This window comes from Saccopteryx leptura, chromosome 4 (assembly GCF_036850995.1).
Source record: "Saccopteryx leptura isolate mSacLep1 chromosome 4, mSacLep1_pri_phased_curated, whole genome shotgun sequence".
NCBI lineage: Eukaryota > Metazoa > Chordata > Mammalia > Chiroptera > Emballonuridae > Saccopteryx > Saccopteryx leptura.
In genome coordinates, this window is record NC_089506.1 from 153,881,444 (window position 1) to 153,902,704 (window position 21,261).

The following is a 21,261-nucleotide window of genomic DNA, read 5'->3' on the forward strand; positions in this document are numbered from 1 at the left end:
CTCTGCTTGCTACCATTGGACCCTTTAAGGCAGGGGTCTCAAACTCAACTCAGCATGTGGGCCGCAGAGCAAGATCACAGCTGTTGGCAGGCCGCACTAGGTCTACAAAAGGCAACTGTTATGCAACACTTTTCTTGAACTTCGTGGATTAGTCTGCGGGCCGCACAAAATTGTTCGGCGGGCCGCGAGTTTGAGACCCCTGCTTTAAGGGATGCTTTCCTAAGTCATGACCAGGTGGTTATTGAAATTCCCACAAATTCAAGTGTTTCTACTCTTAACAAGGCTTGACTTTATCCTTACCCTTAAAGCAGAAGAAACAATTCGGGAATAATTCTTTTTCTCTAACTGCTGAATGGAAAGGAGCACCACAGAGCTAAGTGGGCGATGGGCACGTGCGCTGTTGATCAGCATCCTTAGTTAAGGTTGTTGGTTTGGGTTTGAGATGAGGATGGTAGACTAACTTCCTGTAATTACATCTGTAATTTATCTTAAAGAGTAAGCTACATAAACATGTGATGGAAAGTAGTTGTGATTCTCATATATAGGCATAGATAGAAAGTTTTTCATTTTCAGAAATATTCTAAATTGTGAAACCTCATATTCAAAAATATCAAAACTGTATTTTAGGAATAATATCTATGTCTTCACCCTGGGTTGGATAATCAAAACTTAAAAAAAATCTTTTATTGTAGCTGTACTTTTCTTGCCAAAGGTATTGTAAGATTCTATTTTCCTACTGATTAGATGCAATTTTTAAAGTAACTTTTACAGAAGAGTAAATGTGCATTATATTTGATAGTTGGTCTCTTGATGTTTTTTTCAGCCCGATCCTTTATTCTAATACTGTAGAAAAGATAAATCTGAAATAGAAATTTGTGCACACATAAGGGGGAAAAAAGCTCTCCTCTCATATTTGGGAATTCTCAAGACAAACTTAATGAGACATGAAAGCAAATTTTTCTATTTCATTTTCAATGGATTTTTCAATTCTGTTTACAGGATAGAGATGGAAAACCACTGTTGCCAGAGCCTGAAGAAAAACCCAAGGTTGGGAAATAAGTTCTCTCCTGTTACTTACAAACAGTAGAATCAGAACTGTAAAGCATACCAGTATATTGAGGAAACTTTGACAGACAGGATTTCACCATGGAGACTTGACACACCAACCTGGTATTAAGGGGAGGGGACTTCGGACAGCAACACTTCTCACATAGTTTACTTATTTTCCTCATGGATTAACACTAGACTATTATAAGTTTCTAGGTGACATTCAGTGAACATTGAGAGCTGATGCCAAGAGGGAATTAAATTAGATTGGTAACACTTCGAGTTTGGTTCTAAAAACAGGAACAAGTTTTCTAATGATTCTACACTGCCATGTCTTCAATTGGTATTAACCAGTACAGTCACCTGTCTTGATAATTCTAAGCAACGTTTATGCATCACTTCCTGTGTGCCTGACACTGCACTGGATGCCTTTCGCATGCTGTCTTTTTGAGTCTTCACTGAATGAGGAAGGTGCTGTTATTCCCATTTTACAAGTGAGGAAACAGACACAGAAGCATTATATAAATAGCCAAAGGTTACACCGCTAGCAAATATGAAAGCCGGGACTCCAGTCAGGCTGCCCACACTGGGGCCCAGCTTCGGAGTCACAGGTGATCTGTCATAGGCTCCTGGTGTTAGTCCAAATCTCCATAAGCCCTAAACAAATAACCCAGTTCACCTGAGGGAACTAGGGGTAACAGACATTTCCTGCCAAAACTCCATGTAGTTATAGGAGTACATGATCTGTTCTCTGACTTAGTCAGAAGGGAGTAGAAAAAACAGTCACAAAAGAAAAAAACTATACACATCTTCATCGGAAAGAACAATTTTATTTAAACATAATTGCTCTGTAATTGAAGTATCAGGAAAACTTTAAATAAACCATTAACATTGTGTGGTACTGAAGTGTTTAATATTTCTTATTTGTTATATAACATTTATCTTACATTGATGAATGAAATGCTCCGTATAAATTAGCTATTGGTTTTAGATCCTCAAATATAGGGGTGAGCAAAAGTAGATTTGCAGTTGAGAGTAAAAGAAAAACAGAGTTTGGCCCTGACCGGTTGGCTCAGTGGTGGAAGGTCGGCCTGGCGTGCAGAAGTCCCGGGTTCGATTCCCGGCCAGGGCACACAGGAGAAGCGCCCATCTGCTTCTCCACCCCTCCCCCTCTCCTTCCTCTCTGTCTCTCTCTTCCCCTCCCGCAGCCAAGGCTCCATTGGAGCAAGGATGGCCCGGGCACTGGGGATGGCTCCGTGGCCTCTGCCCCAGGCACTAGAGTGGCTCTGGTCGCAGTAGAGCGTCGCCCCGGAGGGGCAGAACATCGTCCCCTGGTGGGCGTGCCGGGTGGATCCCGGTCGGGCGCATGCGGGAGTCTGTCTGACTGCCTCCCCGTTTCCAGCTTCAGAAAAAATACAAAAAAAAAAAAGAGTTTATTCTTGTATTATTAGTTATGAATTATTGTATTATTCTCCATAGAAACAACTGTAAACCTACTTTTGCCCACTCCTGTATGGCCTAATATGTATTATCCAGAAAACATTCTCTATGAAACTTTTTTTAACAAAGTAGAACATAACCACTTTATAATACACAATCTCTCTTCTATTTCTATTACAGTCCCTGAGTGAATCAGAACTCATTGACGAGCTTTCAGAAGATTTTGACCAGGCTAAATGTAAAGAAAAACAATCTAAGCCAACTAAAAAAACAAAGGTATGTTTCTAAAAATAAGTCTCTAGTTTTGCTTGGTTTTTTGTTTGTTTGTTTTTTGTTTTAATGTTTTTCTATGGTCTTAACAATGTGAGACCAAAAGTATTTTAGCATGAAGTGGTTGATAAAAAGGCCCCTTAGGCTGTCTTTTTCTAAACGCAGGTTGGTTTTGCCTTTTTCTGCACGGTCTTTCTTTCCCCAAGCTGACCCTGACTTTCCTGCAATCCAGGTCCTAGAGTTACTCCTTCAGGAAAGCATTCCCACTCCCGCTGTCCTTCCACTCCCGCCTCTGTGGCTGACCGAGGGAAGGTGGGCATCACACTCACCTCAGGACGGCAGTGGCCTTTGTCTCCAGGCTCCTTCCAGGCCATCCTGTATGTCCCCGGAAGTACTCATTCTTAAAAATGCTTGTCATCACATCATTCCCCCGCTCCAGTCCTCGGGCTTCCTGTTTCCCGCTAATGTGTTCCAGCCCCAGCTTCCTTTTCTACCAAGGCATGTCCCCACATCACTGAGCTGTGACACTGAGTGTGTCTCCACGCTCTTCTCATGTGCTTCCTTCTGCCTGGAATGACCTTCCCACCTAATTCTGGATGAACTAAAATCTTAGTCACTCTTTAGGACTACTAAAATATGGCCTCTGTTTCCTGCTCTTTCCTCTCCAAACCTGATCACTTTTCCAACTCTGATTAAGCAGAATATAAAATGCCTGGAGGTCTGTGGTCTTTGCTTATATATCCCTGTTAAGGTGTTTGCCGCAAACAAGTTTTTAGCTCTTAGTCATTTCCATCATACATTTATATGTTGTTTTAAATAGTATGTTCCTTGAAAGAAGAAATCATACCCTGTTAATGATCATCTGGTAAACACCTTGCATATAGGATAGACTTCCATAAATACCTGGATAAAAAGAGTTTATTTGAAAATTTACCTTGTGATGAAATAAGATGGTACAGTGGTTCTCAAACTTGAGCATGCCTGGGGTCACCTGAGGTTTGTTAAAACAGAATGCTGAGCACTACCTCCAGAATTCTGACTTAGCATGTTGGCCTGGGCACCAAGAGTCTGCATCTCTAAGAATCTCTGGTGGTGCTGAGGCTGCTGGTGCAGGGACCACACTTGAGAATTCCTGGGATGGTCTTACTACTCTGCATTTGTATACAGCTATTTACAATGTACTCTTAGATATATAAAAATGATGCATTTAGCCCTGCCGGTTGGCTCAGCGGTAGAGCATCGGCCTGGCGTGCAGAAGTCCTGGGTTCGATTCCCGTCCAGGGCACACAGGAGAAGCACCCATCTGCTTCTCCACCCCTCCCCCTCTCTTTCCTCTCTGTCTCTCTCTTCCCCTCCCGCAGCCGAGGCTCCATTGGAGCAAAGATGGCCCGGGCGCTGGGGATGGCTCCTTGGCCTCTGCCCCAGGCGCTAGAGTGGCTCTGGTCGCGGCAGACACCCCGGAGGGGCAGAGCATCACCCCCTGGTGGGCAGAGCATCGCCCCCTGGTGGGCGTGCCGAGTGGATCCCGGTCGGGCGCATGCGGGAGTCTTTCTGACTGTCTCTCCCCGTTTCCAGCTTCAGAAAAATTAAAAAAAAAAAAAATGATGCATTTATATAAAACATTACATTGCATTATGTAATTGATATAAGAAATGAACATAAATAATAAGAAATAAGAAATAAATAATAATAGTTGCTAAAATTTATTGAGTGTACTATTTCTAGGTACTATGCAAAACACTTCACATTTTATATCATTAACGGCCCGTCAACCCTTGAGATGTAGGAACTATTATTGTTCTCATTTTTCAGCTATGGAAGCTAAGTGTCCGAGAGGTTATGTAAGCTACCTAAGGTAAGAGGTAAAACTAGGTGGAAGTGGTAGCCGCAGAGTTTTAATATGCCTTGACTTATTTATTATTCAGCAATGTTAGGCGTCCGAGAAAATCCTGCTCACAGCATGTAACATGGCAGGGTGTATTGCTGATCCATCATTATTCAGTGTTACTAACCAGATATTTTTTAAAATTCTCCACTGTGCCCGCTTCTTTCCACAGGAGTCTCAGGGGGCCGCCCCGGACCCTGCGGGAGAGGACGTGCCTCAGGCCTCCGCGTGTAGTATTCAGGCCGCGCCCCCCGCACTGGCGGCGGCTGTGGTGAGTGACCCACTGGCCCTGGGGACTGCCTCAGTAAAGTAATACTCTTTCTCCCGTGCACTTTCTGCTCTGTGCACCAACGTATTATTTTATTCTGACAGAATAATTAAATCTTATAGAGCTGGAATGTCTACTATTTTGGGACTTCAGGGTATGCTAGAAATCAGGCTATATTTACATTTTTAATTAAATTACTACAAGCTGTGTTTTTCTTTCACTTTCTGAAGTTCTTTCTGGTTCCTGAGCTATTGTGCGTAATCATGCTTCTTCACATTCCTGCGTTTTTCCAGTCTCTTTGGAGTTCCCCCAGCAGCCCTGCGTTTCCCTTTCTGGCCTCCTGGGGGAATGTTCTGCCCCGTCATCACGGCCAGCCCCACCCCGCTGAAGTGGGAGGGGTTTACTCAGTTCCTCTCCCTTCTTCATTTCTTGCCTTTCTCTCACTTTGTTTTTTTTTGGGGGGGGTGGGGGGGTCAATTATGATATTTAACTGGTTGAATCTTTGTTTCCTTTTGAGTTCATTAGCCAATAGAATCTGACTTAGAGAATAACATCAGTGGAATATGTTTCATTACTATAGACTTGGTGACTATACTCTGAATCAATAACTTGTTCTAGATGTCTTACAGTATATACTCATTAAATTTTCATAGGAACACATTAAAATCTGATCATCTCTATTATAGATGAGGCAAATGAACCTCTAAATTGACCTTAAACAATTCACTTAACCTTTGAGAGCCTCAGCTGAAATGAAAATATGGCTCGTACCGCTACTTTTGAGTCTAGAATAGCTATAGGTCAGCTCTCAAGGTTACAGCACAACTTGATCACTCATGGAAGATGGGCAGAGGGACTGTGGGTGCCTCCAGGGGGAATTAGGAGGAATTAGGAGAAGCTTGCCGGTGATGGGCAGGATCACACTGAGAAGTAGGAGTAGCACTGTTTTCATGGGGAGACCCGTGAGCCAAGGACAGGCTAAGCACAGAGGTGTGGGGCACTTGGTGTACCTCGTGTATGTGCTTTTAGTTGTTTGAGAAAAAGCGGCCTTGAAGAAGGTGGAAGACCAGTGTCCTGGGTGCCCTGAGGTAGCTGCTCCCTGCCAGGGAAGTCCATGGTGCCAACTACAGATCCCCTCCAAGTCCAGGTCTCTGCCTTTCCTGACACAGGACCTGGCCCCCTTTTCTGAGGTTTCAGGGTATTCTCAGGTCACAGGCCACAGCGGCCACGCCCAGGAGAGAGGCAAGAACCTGTGAAAAGAATGGTGGAGGAAGTAGGAACGGAGGCAGTGATTGAAATAAAAAAGATAATAGCCAACATTCCAGGGCAAAACTCTTGTGACCTAAGTAGGTGTCATCTACTTCTCATGCCAAGTGTGGCTGCCAGGGCCTTAGAGGGCTCAGTTAGTTCCTTCCAACTTTCCCTGACTAGAGAGAGTCAAGCATTGGATATTCAGTGGGCAGAAAAAAAGAGCTCTGGCTTCCCATTCTCTGACCTCCATTCCTGGGCTTCTGCCCCACCAACTCTGCTTACCACGGTTGCCAAGATTACAGGCACTGAGATTAGTAGGAATGTCTAGGATTGTGACACCCTGCAAAACCCGAGAGAATAGTTTTAGAGTGTGATGAAGGTCACCGAACTCAAGAAAGGCTTGAAGATTAGTAAGCAAAAGGTAACAGAGACCAGAGTCAGGAGGCAAATAATGCTCTTGTTTGTATAAAACGAAAGTTTATTGAGAAAATTCAGAGACCTGTGTCCTAATTCTGATTTTGACATGAAATACTAGAGAAATAGAATTTTTAATACTTTGTCCTATTTCCTGATCCCTTGGTTTTAAAGACTGCTGCTGCTTTTCCGAGCTCTTCTGTTTCTTTTTTTTTATTAGATTTATTAAGGTTACATTGGTTAATAAAACTGTATAGGTTTCTAAGTGTACAGTTCTGTGATATATCATCTGTATATTGCATTGTGTTTACTACCCAAAGCCAAGTCTTCCATCACCATCTATTTGACCCCCTCTACCCTTTCCCACCCACCCTGCTCCTTCCCTCTGGCAACCACCATACTGTTGTCTGTGTTTTTGTTTGTTCATTTGTTGCTTTCAGTTTTATATCCCACATATAAGTGAAATCACACAGTTCTTGACTGCTCCTGATTTACTTCACCTTAGCATGATATCCATCCATGTTGTTGCAAATGGCATTATTTCACCTTTTTTTCTATCGCTGGAAATCACTTATTTCTTAAGCCAAAAGGTACAGGCTTGGGAGGCAGTGCTTTCCCAAGATCCCCAGCAGAGAGGAGTAGAAAACAGAGCAGAGTGTCAGAAGGGGTCTGGGATCAGGCAGTGACTCGGATTACTTGGCTAAGATTTAGGGATCACTGCAGCTCTTGCAATTTAAATATAACCCCAAACAAATTAGATACATCGGAGTTTTTTGTTGCTCTTGGTGTCCCAGTAGAGCCCAAGCTCTACGTCGATCAGGCATCCCTGATTCAACTTCCCCATGCAGTGGGACACTCCTGCTTATCAGCAGGCGGGCAACCTCTTTAACGACTCTTGAGGCGGCTATGAGGATGCTATTGTTAACTGCCACCAGAGGAAAGACAAGACTGACACACAAATTAGTTGCAGTAATCACACAGGCAATTTATTACTCACAAATCCTTTCGGCGTGCCTGGGTACAGCTTAAGGGACCCCGTCGGCATGCTCCTCTCGGCTGGCTTTGGTAAGAGCTCAGAGCAGCGTGGAGACAGTCCACATCAATGTTGGAGTCTGGGCGACTACTGCAGCACAGGGGCCCCTCAGCTTTAGTACCTTTTCTGACCAACGCCTTCTAACAGGTGTCAATCTACAGGATTATCACCTCAAACCACCTTTTTGGGAGTTCCTCGCAGGGAATCCCCTCTATGTCAATCTACTGAAATATTTACATTAAACCACTTTTTAAGATGTTTTTTATTTACATTAATTTACAAAGTTAAGGCAAATAACATCAAGCCACTTCTTATCTAGGTATAACTTCATACACACACTAACTGGGCCCTGCTTGTAAGTCAGAGCCTGTTTATCACATTACAGAGTTATGGCACCAAGCCACTCTATTAATTCCTACCCAAATGATATAACTTTATTTAATTTTAATAATTATTTAAAATTACTTTTATATATCTTCCATATTTTTGTTTTTTATCTATTTAATTACTATAAGCTTATATTACTACATTTGGAGTAAAATCTATGCAGTGTCCAACCACTAGATGGTGATAAATCACTTTTCACTCTGGCTCCCTTTCCTGGATGGCGAGCTTAACTTTTGCAGAGCAGCTTAGCAGAAAAACAACTTTTCTTACTTGGAATGATGGCCAAGCTGTAAAAGACATAGTTTTACTCTAAAATCTCAATATATAGTCTAGTTGATACTTTTATGATAAGAAGAAATTTTGAGACTGTTTAATTCAGGAGCTTTCAAATTTTTGACTAAGACCAATTGTAGAAAATGCATTGCTATCCCAATCTAGTACTCACACAATAGAAACAATGGTTTAATAAATGGTGCTTGTCTTATTATGTAAGTTGTTTTGTTTTCCACTCTAGTCTTTCACGAAAAATAAATGTCCTGACCATGAAGTATAAATTGATTTTGTGAGCCACTAATAAACGGACCATGCAGGGGTCGTCAAACTTTTTATAAAAACCGCCCACTTTTGCAGTGTTGGTCAACCTGGTCCCTACCGCCCACTAGTGGGCGGTCTAGCTTTCATGGTGGGCCAATCGCAGCGCTGTTTGGTTGCATGGTAGGGACCAGGTTGACCAGCACTGCAAAAGTGGGTGGTTTTTATAAAAAGTTTGAAGACCCCTGCGTGTGTTTATCCAGTGTCTTTCTAAATACTAGCGTGGCCAGAGCCCACTACATCACGAGGGGAGCACATGTCATTTTGAACAACTGCACTGCAGGATGTCACTGTGCCCCTCAGGTTAGTCAGCCACAGGCATCCACCTGAATCAGCGAGACCTACTTCGACCAGTAGATGCCAGTTAACTCAGGCTTCTGTGCTGAGTAGATAAGGCACTGCTGAGCCACCTGTAGGACGGGCCAGGCTGTTCCACAGAGCACTGGGAAGCACGTCCTCTCCTGGGCTTTTCTGGAAGCCTTCCCTTTGCCACCTCGAGAACAATCACCAGAAGATCCCTTCTTCCTTCTTGCGTCTTTCCTGGCTCTCGGCTTCTCTGTGCTACATGCATTCCTTTGCCTCCCTGTGTCCAAACCGAAGCCCTGGGTTAGATCTTGTAAGTTACACAGGGTTACTGTATCAATTGCACACACTTAATGCTTAATATAAGAAACTTGCTCTAATTTTTAACATTGTAGGTTTTTTAAACATAGATTCTAATTCAGTTGATAATCAGATTATAAAAAGATAACACGTGCTTCTTATCTAGACCTGAAATTAGGATATGCTTTTATGAATTGTTGGGTGCAGTCCTTCGGAAAGGAGGCACGCACCACCCACTGAGTCTGTCCTCTGCTCTGCTCTCAGCAGGGCCCGGGGCCCGAGGACGCAGTGGAAGCCCTGGCCGGCAGCCTGGGCACCCGGGAGGAGGACCCAGAAGACAGAAAACCTGCGGAGGACAAAGTCAAGGTAATGGCAGCTCAGATCCTTCTAGAAAGTAACTGTCATTGATCGCCCGAAGTCCCCAAATAAGTTAGTTGGGGTTTATGTAATTATTATTTTTTTTAAATTTACCACAATACGTGACCAACTGGCTGTCCCTATTACTGGGCATGTCCTGCTCAGAGAGCTAAGCTGGAGTGAGGGTCAGATCGGAGCACAGCAGAGCGTGGATGGCTTACACGTGTCCGAGTTCCGAGTCTCCTCCTGTCCACCTGCACTCCTGTGGCTGAGTCCTCAGGAGAGAGTGCCCATTGCCTACTGCTCCTTGGGACTTCCTGTTAGCCCCACAGGCTTAGTGCTGGGGTCTGAGCCTGCTAACCTAGGACACAGTGCTCAAGATTACGGTGCTGTAGGACCGCTACACATGCGGTCATATGTACGTTCTGACCTGACAATGGGTATACCTGTAGTTACCTCAACTTTAGTCATTCAGGACGAAAGAGGCACTAACAATGAAAATCATATAATTCCTATTTAGGAGAGAGCCAAAGAAGAGAGTCGTGAAAAGCTTGGTGAAAAAGAAGAAACAATTCCTCCAGACTATAGATTAGAAGAGGTCAAGGTAAATAGGCTGGGGCCTTTCTCTACTCTGCTTTAATTCACACTGAATTCTAGATACATAAGGAAGGGACACGAGAGCAGACCTGGAATATAAAGATCTTGTCTCTTAATATATTAGACACCGGATAGTATGAGTCCACTAGTCGCCTGTTAGTGCACCAGATAGGAAGCTAAAGTATTCCTAACTGGCTTTTTATTCCTCCCTGGAGTGAAAAAAATCTAATATCTGTAAACTACTTAATTTTTCCCATCTAATACATGGCTTGTTTCAATGCCAGAAATTAGAAAACCTTTATAAAGACAGGAAAATGAAAATGGAGAACAATTGTTTTCAATAAGGAAAAATGTGCAACTTTTAGACATAAAGAAAAATTAAGAGCACTCTTTTCTTTATTTTGACTGTATGATTGTTCAGAACAAGTGACATGGGGGAGACCCCGTTAGGAACCTTGAAGTTACAGTACGGCCCCTGACCTGCAGTAGAACGAGGCCAGCCATCTTCGTGGTGTGCCAATACTTAAAGGGTATTAAACTAAACAATTCAGGAAAAGCAAACTGATAGTCCTCTTACTCCTCCATGTGCCCTGGTCCATTTGTCTGGCAAAGATGGGAATTGAGCTCTCCCAGAACAAAAGTTTATTATTCCACTTGCTTCTGCATTCCCAGTTCAGTCCATGGCATTTCTATTAATTTGGGCCTTTGTGTATGCTATTGAAAGTTTTCAGAGAGCTTCTATTTCTCTTTAATCTTTACTTTTAATTTATTGTGTAGACATGGTTTCAAGTGTCCCACTCAATATAACACCCTCTACCAGTGGTAGTCAGCCTGGCCCCTACCGCCCACTAGTGGGCGTTCCAGCTTTCATGGTGGGCGGTAGCGGAGCAACCAAAGTATAAATAAAAAGATAGATTTAACTATAGTAAGTTGTTTTATAAAGATTTATTCTGCCAAACTTAGCAAAAATCCAACATAAAGTACTTGGTAAGTAATTATTATTGTATGCTTTAACTTGCTGTAACTCTGCTTTATAAATTTTATAAAGTTACTTCCCTACTTTATAAATCACCATAACTGTGGAACCGGTGGGCGGTTAGAAAATTGTACTACTAACAGAGATACAAAAGTGGGCGGTAGGTATAGAAAGGTTGACTACCCCAGCTCTGCACCCTGCATTCTGCCCCCTGTGCCCCAGGCAGAGTCTCCCCCCATCTCTCCCGTCCCACCCTCTCTTCCACCCCCCCTTCCCTCTCTCTGGGTATGGCTACCCTGTTGTCTGTATATACATGTGTTATGTATTGACATATATGTTTTTGACTAATCCCTTCACCTTCTTTGACCTAGTCCCCTTCAGAAAGCTTCTTAAGTGCCATAGTGTTTTGCCATTACTAACTGCCCCCCACCCCCATTTTGTGAAGGCGGGGGACTCTCTTCCTAGTAGGATGCTGGTTGCTTCCTCTCTCCCGTTGCTGAATTTTAGTAGCAGTTTTGAAGGAAGCAGTCAATTGGCTTTCCCTGACTTTACTCTGGCGATCCATCCTCTTCTGGACTTGTTGATCTCCCATCTGAGTGCCGATCACTTTATGACATTTTCATGGGGGTTGGCTCGATCTCTGTTTAGACCCAGTACAGCTGTTCGTCAGCTGTGCTCGCATCAGGCCTCTTCAGTGAGCTCCCGCTCCGAGGGGAGCACGTGTTCCCCCTCCAGACGCGGGTGATGGCAGTTTGAGTGTGGAACCAGTGGTCCCATGTGTCACCTGGGTAATTTGCTGCCTTTGCAGCTAAGGGATGGTGGACAACAAGCCCAGGATGTGCTTTTTCCCTCCAAACTGAAGACTAGTCAGAAGGTACAAGTGAACCTGGGAAAGGGGAAACGGAGTTTTTCAGTCAGGGGCAAGCAGGTGATACTCTAACCCGTCACCTCTTTACACTTTATGTAAACAAAACAACCAGAAGTCACCCTGACCAGCATATCAGGAGAGATACGTACAGGCAGCCTTGCGCTTGTCTTTGTGTATGTGGATAAAGAGGGTTTACCATTTATTTATAAACCTTCTTTTACTAAGAGCCTCAACAGCTTTACTGGTTTTGTCCTGTTCCCAGAGTGACACTTAGAGTCATTAGAAGCTTGGCATCATCTCAGCAGTAAGTTTCAGAGCATCCCGTCCACAGGCTCAGCTGCCAGCGGGCAGGGGCTTTTTGTCCTCCCAGTTTCTGTGGTCCTACCATGTCTGCTGCAGGGCTCTGGGCACAGGGCTCTGGGCACAGGATCAGTGCGTATTGATTGGACGTGTCACCTGTAAAGTAAACCAGCCTTATCCAAGTAACTTCTGCAAAGTCCCCAGCGCCCAGGCTCATCCCCACGCTCCCTCAGTGTCCTTCACGTGTCCTGCCACAGCCCCGTGTGCCGCACACCAGGCGCTGTTCTCCTGTGTGTGGCACTAGTTTGTAGGCTTCTGACGTCACAAGCAGCTCTGCAGCCGGTGTGCCTCGGGACTGCCCGGTAGATGGGAGCTGTCTGTTCACATGAACTAATTAGGACACATTCTCCAGTGAGAGACTCTGTTTCCTGAAATGATGACTAATTAATAATGTATAGTAACATCAGCTATAACCTGGTTCATATCGAGGATAAATGTGAAATGACTCAATGTCGTGTCTTTCTGCCCCTGGATAGGACAAAGATGGAAAACCACTCCTGACAAAAGAATCCAAGGAATCGCTTCTAGTAAGCAAGCCAGCTTTCTCTGAGTCTTTCCTTCTTGTGTGCCCTGATGGTAACTCAGTAAGGACAAAGCTTTCTTTCTGATAAGTTGATCAGCATATGAACAATGACAATGCTTTGAAGAGGAGACAGATGGGGTGAGGTTTGATACATTTCCTGGTTTTTGCAGCCCCTGAGTGAAGACCTCCTTCTTGATGCCTTGGCTCAGGACTTTACTGGATCCTCAAGCACTTCATCATTTGTAAGTCTGAAACTCCTGGTTTTATTTCCTTACTTTTAGAGTGAAGAAATAAATGGAAACTTGTGATGTAGAATCTGACTTGGGAGCTAAGGAAACAATCACAAAATTAATGGCCCTAAACTCATTGTAGGTATTAAAAATGTGCTGCATCATGAAATATTAAATACTGTTCCAGCATAGTGAGTAGCTTCAGCAGTATACCTCATTAAATCAGTGCGCATGTACTCTATCAAGTACACCTATGAGAGGAGAGGTTAAATTGAGTTTATCTAAAACTACTTCTTATACAACTTTACCAGTTGTTATTCTAAAATTTGGTCATTTTCCAAATTACCTCAAGGGACACTTAGCTTCCTGTGGAATAGATAGTCCCTTAAAGGGAATTCTGTTCACAGAGAGTTTGGAAACTGTTGAGTAACAGTAAGTGGATTTCTCAACTGTAAGTCTGTTGGAGTTCCCAAACCTATATAATAGCAGAACCTTTTTGTGGGGTCTGAGATATTTAGTCCTATGTGGATAAGGGCATGGAAAATATGTATCAGTTGAGAAATAAAATAAATGGCAAGTAGAAAAAAATAATGATTCCTTGGAGTTGCCTGAAGTTATATATACTACATTATGTGTAACATTATATATATAACATTATATATACTACATGTTAGTAATAGAATAGAAAATATAATTGTAGGCCCAGAAGGCACGGCCATCACAGCCAGGCAGGTGCAGGTGCCCATTAGATTCAGACAGACAGTAGAGAAACAGCGGAGCCAAAAATGGTGGGCATTCCTTCACTCTAGCCTCGCAACCAGCAGGTGAGAAATACACAGGGCACCTGTAAAGCCAGTAGCCACGGCCACCATCACAGCCGCCTGGCCTTTGCAGGGTCACATTGGATTCGGACAGACGGTAATGGAACAACAGAGCCAAGAACTGGTGGGCCATTAGCTTTAATCCTAGCTTGCACCCAGTGGGCAAGAAATACACACAGTGAGAAGTCACTTCCCTTTCCATCCAGGGCTCCCAAAGCCACTGACTCATCCGAGTTTCCTAGAATCAAAGGTTTCTACCTCACCAGCCTTTTTCACCTCTGTTCCCCATCTCCTTCCTTCTCTCTGCACAAACTGGCTTCTCACTCAACACTCCGCCACCATCCTGGCTGCTTCTCCTGGCTTCCTCCACGTGGCCTTTTTCTGCTCTCCTATAGCATGGGCTTCTCCTAGAATGTAATCACTCTTTTTTTTTAAACCTTTTGGCGCGAAAGCCCTCCTCCAACACATATTAACATAACCATGCCCATCCCAAACAATCACCTGGGCAACGGGCTTCCACAGGGACAGCACCATCTATAACAAAGTGAGCATAATATATTTTATCTGCCCAACAGCACCAAAACCTACTCACACATTCTCCGGTCCACAGCCAGGAGAATCTTTTCTGGTTTTGCCTAGAATCAAAGACCCCCACCAGCTCAGTCACCTCTGGTCCCCCATCTGCCAACCTTCTCCCTTCTCATCTCTGCACAAACTGGCTTCTCCTTCCGCACCCCGCCATCTTGGCTGCTGCTTCCTTCTTCTTCCTCACAAACCTTCCTTGGTGTGAAAACCCCTCCTCCAGCACATATTAGCATAAAAAAACCCCTTCCCACCAGGAAGGTAATTAGCAGTCTCACCTGGCAGCACCATTTATGTGGGCAGTGGCCATTTTTAACAATAAAAGTGAGCAAAGTCAAATAACACAAATTTTACAAACTTATTTGCCCAACAATAATTATCTAATGAGATGTCAGGCTTATGTAAAGAAGACTGCAATAAAAGAAACAAATAGATAAACAAGAACATGAAATTAAAACCCACAAAACTAAGACAATTTGACTAAATGTCTTAAAAGAATGACAATTATTTCCACTCATTTTATGCTATTGTTATTAAATAGCAATGTTACTTTATATAACTCAAAATTATTCTGAAATATATTTGCAAAATGAGTGCATAAAAATAACAATGAAAAGCACTTTTTGCTCTTTTTAAGGAAGATAAACCTAACTAGAACACTAAGCTTTATTATACAATAATGGTAAAAAAATACAGTTCTGATTGAGAAAGTAAAGTCACAGGTCAATGGAAAAAGAAATCGAGAAGTGAATATAAATGACTGGTTTAATATATTTTTAAAATGAGAGAAGAAATTATTTAAATTATTTCATAAGTATTCTGGAATAATATTCTATTTAACATTAAGAAAAAATAAAACTGAAACCTCATACCATATAGCAAGTAACAGTAGTATATGATTATACCTAATATATTATCAGAATTTAAAATATGTGTTAAATACCCAATTTAAGTGAGCAAGGCCATAGGAAACAGGCATGCTCATTTATTGCTTTTAGCAATATGAATTCCTAGCAACTTTTGAGAGGGCAGTTTGACAGAATATAGCTAACACCATGAAAAGAACCTTCTAGAATTCTGATTGAGGGCAACTAATTACAAAGAAGAAAGCTGAAAACTGCAAGCAACCTAAATATACAAGAAATGTTTAAACAAATCATGAAGCTAAGTCATTAGATTATTGAACAATATTTAAAATAAGAAAGAAGAACAGGAAATTGTGGAGATTACCATGGAGTAAGAAAGAGAATAAAAATTGCTAAGAGTCTGTGTTCCCTATGCATCTATTTGGGTTAAGAGAAGTAACAATCATAAAACTATATTAAAAATTGTATTTGCTGATCAAACTTTCTCTCTCTCTCTTTCTCTCTTTTTTTTTTTTCAAAAGCCATTTGAAGATGCTAAACTTTCAGCTGCTGTCTCTGAACTGGTTTCCCAAACCCCAGCTCGAGCCCCTCACTCTTCAGGTCCTCCCCCTGACACTGCGGTAAGTAGCATATTTATAGTATTTTATAAACATTTTTACAGCAGCAACAAGAAAATAGGATTCCTGTTTAGGGTAAGTGGAAATAAACAAAAATTGTTAGGAAGACCGGGCACCTTCAGAAGACATAAGACGGGCGATAGGGAGATGACAAGAGGACTGAAAATGACTAAAAGATACGACATGTAAACTTCACACATAGTAAAGTTGTAGGAGTTTCGGCTGTTGCTTTATTAGAATTGAAAGTGCAGTATGCATTGTGCATATATTTGAAATACTAGATTTTAAAAATTAATTTTTCTCATAATTTTTTGTTATATTTTTCTTAACAATGCTGTAAATGCTATCCATTATTTAACCTCTGGTTTATTTTATGGAATTGTTCAGTGTTTGAGCTTCTCCCACCAAAATATTAACAAACATGTCATGGAATAGAATTGTCTCCCTCCCATTCACACCAGTAAAAATTTGTCATTTTCATGCTAGCAATGGAAAACCCTCAGCATCAATATTGTTTTAATTATTTACTTGTTCTGAGGCAAGGCTGTGGGATCAAAGTTCTTCCAGACTTCCTTGATTAATTTTCTATGCATTACCAAATGTGAAATTATGGAGGAGACCACGGCACATCAAAAGATAGAGATTGCCCTAAACCAGACCCCCGTCTCCTTTGGTGCAGAAGTGTCTGGTTTGCTAGATGGAGATGAAGTAGCTTTAGTGAAGTCAGTGATGCTTCCTTTCCTTTTGATGTAGCATCAAAGCCTACTTAGTGCTGCAGTCAGAGATTCTGAATGAATTTTTATCATGTTGGGTCAGCCTCAGGAGCACCTGAAAATATCCAGAGGCACAAATGACAAAGCCCAGACCCGGCTGTGGGCAGCTCCACCATTAGCCACTATAACCCTGGGCTCTCCTGAGCACTTAAAACTAGGAAAATGCTGCAGGTGTGTGTCACCCACAGTGATGAAAGCCCCTGTGCGACAGAAAAGAAGGGTCATTAATAACCCAGGCTGCAGCTTACTCTTCATTTATTAATACTCAGGTGAGGGGCTCTGCCCAGATTGAGGCTCTTAGTAGACATCCTCAATCAAAAGCCTTTTTTTTAAATCAGAAGTTCCTGATTTTTTTCAATTACAGTTTACATTTAATATTATTTTGTATTAGTTTCAGGTGTACAGCAGCGTGGTTAGACAACCCTATACAGCAGTGGTCCCCAACCTTTTTTGGGCCACAGAACGGTTTAATGTCAGAAAATATTTTCACGGACCGGCCTTTAGGGTGGGACAGATAAATGTATCACGTGACCGAGACAAGCGTCAAGAGTGAGTCTTGCCTGACCTGTAGTGGCGCAGTGGATAAAGCGTCGACCTGGAAATGCTGAGGTCGCCGGTTCGAAACCCTGGGCTTGCCTGGTCAAGGCACATATGGGAGTTGATGCTTCCAGCTCCTCCCCCCCTTCTCTCTCTCTCTCTCTTCTCTCTCTCTGTCTCTCCCTCTCCTCTCTAAAATGAATAAATAAATAAAAAATTTAAAAAAAAATTAAAAAAAAAAAAATTAAAAAAAAAAAAAAAGAGTGAGTCTTAGACGGATGTAACAGGGAATCTGATCATTTTTTAAAAATAAAACATTGGGCCCTGCCTGGTTGGCTCAGTGGTAGAGCGTCGGCCTGGCGTGCAGGAGTCCCAAGTTCGATTCCTGGCCAGGGCACACAGGAGAAGCGCCCATCTGCTTCTCACCCCTCCCCCTCTCCTTCCTCTCTGTCTCTCTCTTTCCCTCCCGCAGCCAGGGCTCCATTGGAGCACAGTTGGCCCGGGCACTGGGGGTGGCTCTATGGCCTCTGCCTCAGGCGCTAGAATGGCTCTGGATGCAACAGAGCAACGCCCCAGATGGGCAGAGCATCGCCCCCTGGTGGGCATGCCGGGTGTATCCCAGTCGGGTGCAGGCGGGAGTCTGTCTGACTGCCTCCCCATTTCCAACTTCAGAAAAACTAAAAAAAATAAAATAAAGTAAACTAAGCTGTAATAATCCATGTGAGCTTTCATTGCTGGGGACATTAGACTGCCACCAGTAGTGTTACGTACACTGAAAGCATCTGATGATATATTTCCCAGCAAATCAAACCAGGGAACCCCATCGTTTTATGAGAAACCTGTTTTTCTGGAAGTTGAAAGACATCTGTGGATGGGCAGGGGCTGACAGGTGCAGAGAGGCACTGAGAGCCACAGACGGGGAGGAAAAGCACCGACCAAGGGTTGGCAGGCCAGTGCTTCCCGCCCACCCCGTCCATCTCCCCAGGAAAATCCCTATGCAAGTCTTAGTGGCAGTATTGGGGTTCACTCTCCAATAGGTTGACCTGATTTGGCCAACCAGTGACTAATTCAGGTTTACTTTTTTAACAGAGTAACGACAAAGAAGTCGATGATGCCCTCGATCAACTCTCTGACCGTCTAGGGCACAGGCAGCCTGATCCAGATGAGAACAAACCAATAAAGGACAAAGTCAAGGTAAAGGGGGAAAAATTAGTGAAAATTTAAGATTTTTTTCTCTATAGCATAGTATACTGTACCCTCCACACAAGAAGACAAAACCACTTCTGCCATTGTCTGGAGGTCATGAACAGTTGGATAACTCGTCTCATTTTCTCCTGTATTGTACGTCCTTGGTGAGGACTAGGCTGTGTCAGAGATTCAGGCAAATGTCCTGTTTGTGAGACCAAACCCTGTTATGATGCAAAAGCACAGCTCTGCTTTGTTCATTTTATTCTCTTCCCTCACTGACTTTTCTTGGTTTTGTCTGGTAGGAAAGACAGCAGATATGTGACCCCTTAGACGAGCACTTTTTAGGTTGATCATTCTGTGCATGCAGGGGCAGGGTTTCCCCAGCGGCCTCCTCTGCTGTCCTCACTGCGTGCAGACTCAGCCTCCTCTGCTGTCCTCACTGCGTGCAGACTCAGCCTCCTCTGCTGTCCTCACTGTGTGCAGACTCAGCCTCCCCTGCTGTCCTCACTGTGTGCAGACTCAGCCTCCTCTGCTGTCCTCACTGCGTGCAGACTCAGCCTCCCCTGCTGTCCTCACTGCGTGCAGACTCAGCCTCCTCTGCTGTCCTCACTGTGTGCAGACTCAGCCTCCCCTGCTGTCCTCACTGTGTGCAGACTCACCTCCTCTGCTGTCCTCACTGCGTGCAGACTCAGCCTCCTCTGCTGTCCTCACTGCGTGCAGACTCAGCCTCCTCTGCTGTCCTCACTGCGTGCAGACTCAGCCTCCCCTGCTGTCCTCACTGCGTGCAGACTCAGCCTCCTCTGCTGTCCTCACTGTGTGCAGACTCAGCCTCCCCTGCTGTCCTCACTGTGTGCAGACTCAGCCTCCTCTGCTGTCCTCACTGCGTGCAGACTCAGCCTCCCCTGCTGTCCTCACTGTGTGCAGACTCAGCCTCCCCTGCTGTCCTCACTGTGTGCAGACTCAGCCTCCCCTGCTGTCCTCACTGTGTGCAGACTCAGCCTCCCCTGCTGTCCTCACTGCGTGCAGACTCAGCCTCCCCTGCTGTCCTCACTGCGTGCAGACTCAGCCTCCTCTGCTGTCCTGCCCTCACTGCGTGCAGACTCAGCCTCCCCTGCTGTGCTCACTGCGTGCAGACTCAGCCTCCTCTGCTGTCCTGCCCTCACTGTGTGCAGACTCAGCCTCCCCTGCTGTCCTCACTGCGTGCAGACTCAGCCTCCTCTGCTGTCCTCACTGCGTGCAGACTCAGCCTCCTCTGCTGTCCTCACTGTGTGCAGACTCAGCCTCCCCTGCTGTCCTCACTGCATGCAGACTCAGCCTCCTCTGCTGTCCTCACTGTGTGCAGACTCAGCCTCCTCTGCTGTCCTCACTGCGTGCAGACTCAGCCTCCCCTGCTGTCCTCACTGTGTGCAGACTCAGCCTCCTCTGCTGTCCTCACTGTGTGCAGACTCAGCCTCCTCTGCTGTCCTCACTGTGTGCAGACTCAGCCTCCTCTGCTGTCCTCACTGTGTGCAGACTCAGCCTCCCCTGCTGTCCTCACTGTGTGCAGACTCAGCCTCCTCTGCTGTCCTCACTGCGTGCAGACTCAGCCTCCTCTGCTGTCCTCACTGTGTGCAGACTCAGCCTCCTCTGCTGTCCTCACTGCGTGCAGACTCAGCCTCCCCTGCTGTCCTCACTGTGTGCAGACTCAGCCTCCTCTGCTGTCCTCACTGTGTGCAGACTCAGCCTCCTCTGCTGTCCTCACTGTGTGCAGACTCAGCCTCCTCTGCTGTCCTCACTGTGTGCAGACTCAGCCTCCCCTGCTGTCCTCACTGTGTGCAGACTCAGCCTCCTCTGCTGTCCTCACTGCGTGCAGACTCAGCCTCCTCTGCTGTCCTCACTGTGTGCAGACTCAGCCTCCTCTGCTGTCCTCACTGCGTGCAGACTCAGCCTCCTCTGCTGTCCTCACTGTGTGCACTCCCACGGAAGAGAGCTGTGGCCTGGGAGGTCAGCACTGTGCAGAGCTGTGTCTCCCGGGCAGCCACGGCAACCCTCCGTGTCTTATACAACACGTAGAGGTACTTGTTTATACCTCACAGTCCCTCCAGCTTGGAACCAGGAAGTAGTGACTGACCATCCAGAATGGTGTGCGGACAGGGCACGACAAAGAATCATTCCTGAGTCTGCCATTGTCATAAGAATATTGACGTGAACTTAACCCATATTTGAAAAATGAAATCTAAAGCAATTAACCGCTGGGTGGGGGAGAGTTAGTGTCACTGAATTTGTGAGAGAGGGAGACTAGCCCCGCCTCCTGAGGCAGGGGTCTGGGCGGTGGGTGCTGCTCACCGAACAGCAGGTATCTCCTCCCCGCAACGCCAGCACTCGCACGTCCACTCAGATTCGCTGCGTGTCCTGGTTGTTCAGGGTTGCTTATAAATGGTGCTTGCTATTATTACATCTCTAACTGCCAAGGCATACTGACTCGATTCTTTTATTTGAAAATTGAAACTCAAAGAAAAAGATGTTTTCTGCCCTTGGGTTTTATCTCTTTACATGGTTTCTGAGGATAATTAATCATTTATTTCACTTTAAAATACAAGTAGAAAATAAAATAAAATACAGGTAAAAAACTCACTGATGTAAACTGACCTATAGAAGCAGGTGGGGTTTTTTTTTCCTTAAACTAATAGTCTGTTCAAGTCATCGATTTTGTTGTTTTCTTGCTTAAAAAATAAATAGACCTTATGTTTTGCCTCAGGACAGGACAGTAAATGCTGAATGCTGCATCTCAGAATGTA

The 21,261-nt window shown here is 44.4% G+C and overlaps 1 protein-coding gene across 8 annotated transcripts in view; it reads left to right on the forward strand.

The window, feature by feature from the left end:
• The window catches only part of CAST (calpastatin), a 140,934-nt gene that overhangs the window by 96,768 nt on the left and 22,905 nt on the right, over positions 1-21,261 (forward strand). For 5 of the 8 annotated variants that reach the window (XM_066381887.1, XM_066381884.1, XM_066381883.1 and 2 more), the window contains 9 exons: positions 1,000-1,047; positions 2,668-2,763; positions 4,815-4,913; positions 9,454-9,555; positions 10,067-10,150; positions 12,824-12,931; positions 13,041-13,112; positions 15,891-15,989; positions 18,386-18,490. In XM_066381887.1, the coding sequence (XP_066237984.1) occupies positions 1,000-1,047; positions 2,668-2,763; positions 4,815-4,913; positions 9,454-9,555; positions 10,067-10,150; positions 12,824-12,931; positions 13,041-13,112; positions 15,891-15,989; positions 18,386-18,490 (813 nt within the window). The remainder of the gene's footprint in view (positions 1-999; positions 1,048-2,667; positions 2,764-4,814; positions 4,914-9,453; positions 9,556-10,066; positions 10,151-12,823; positions 12,932-13,040; positions 13,113-15,890; positions 15,990-18,385; positions 18,491-21,261) is intronic. The other 3 variants (XM_066381885.1, XM_066381886.1, XM_066381888.1) reach the window with 3 other exon arrangements.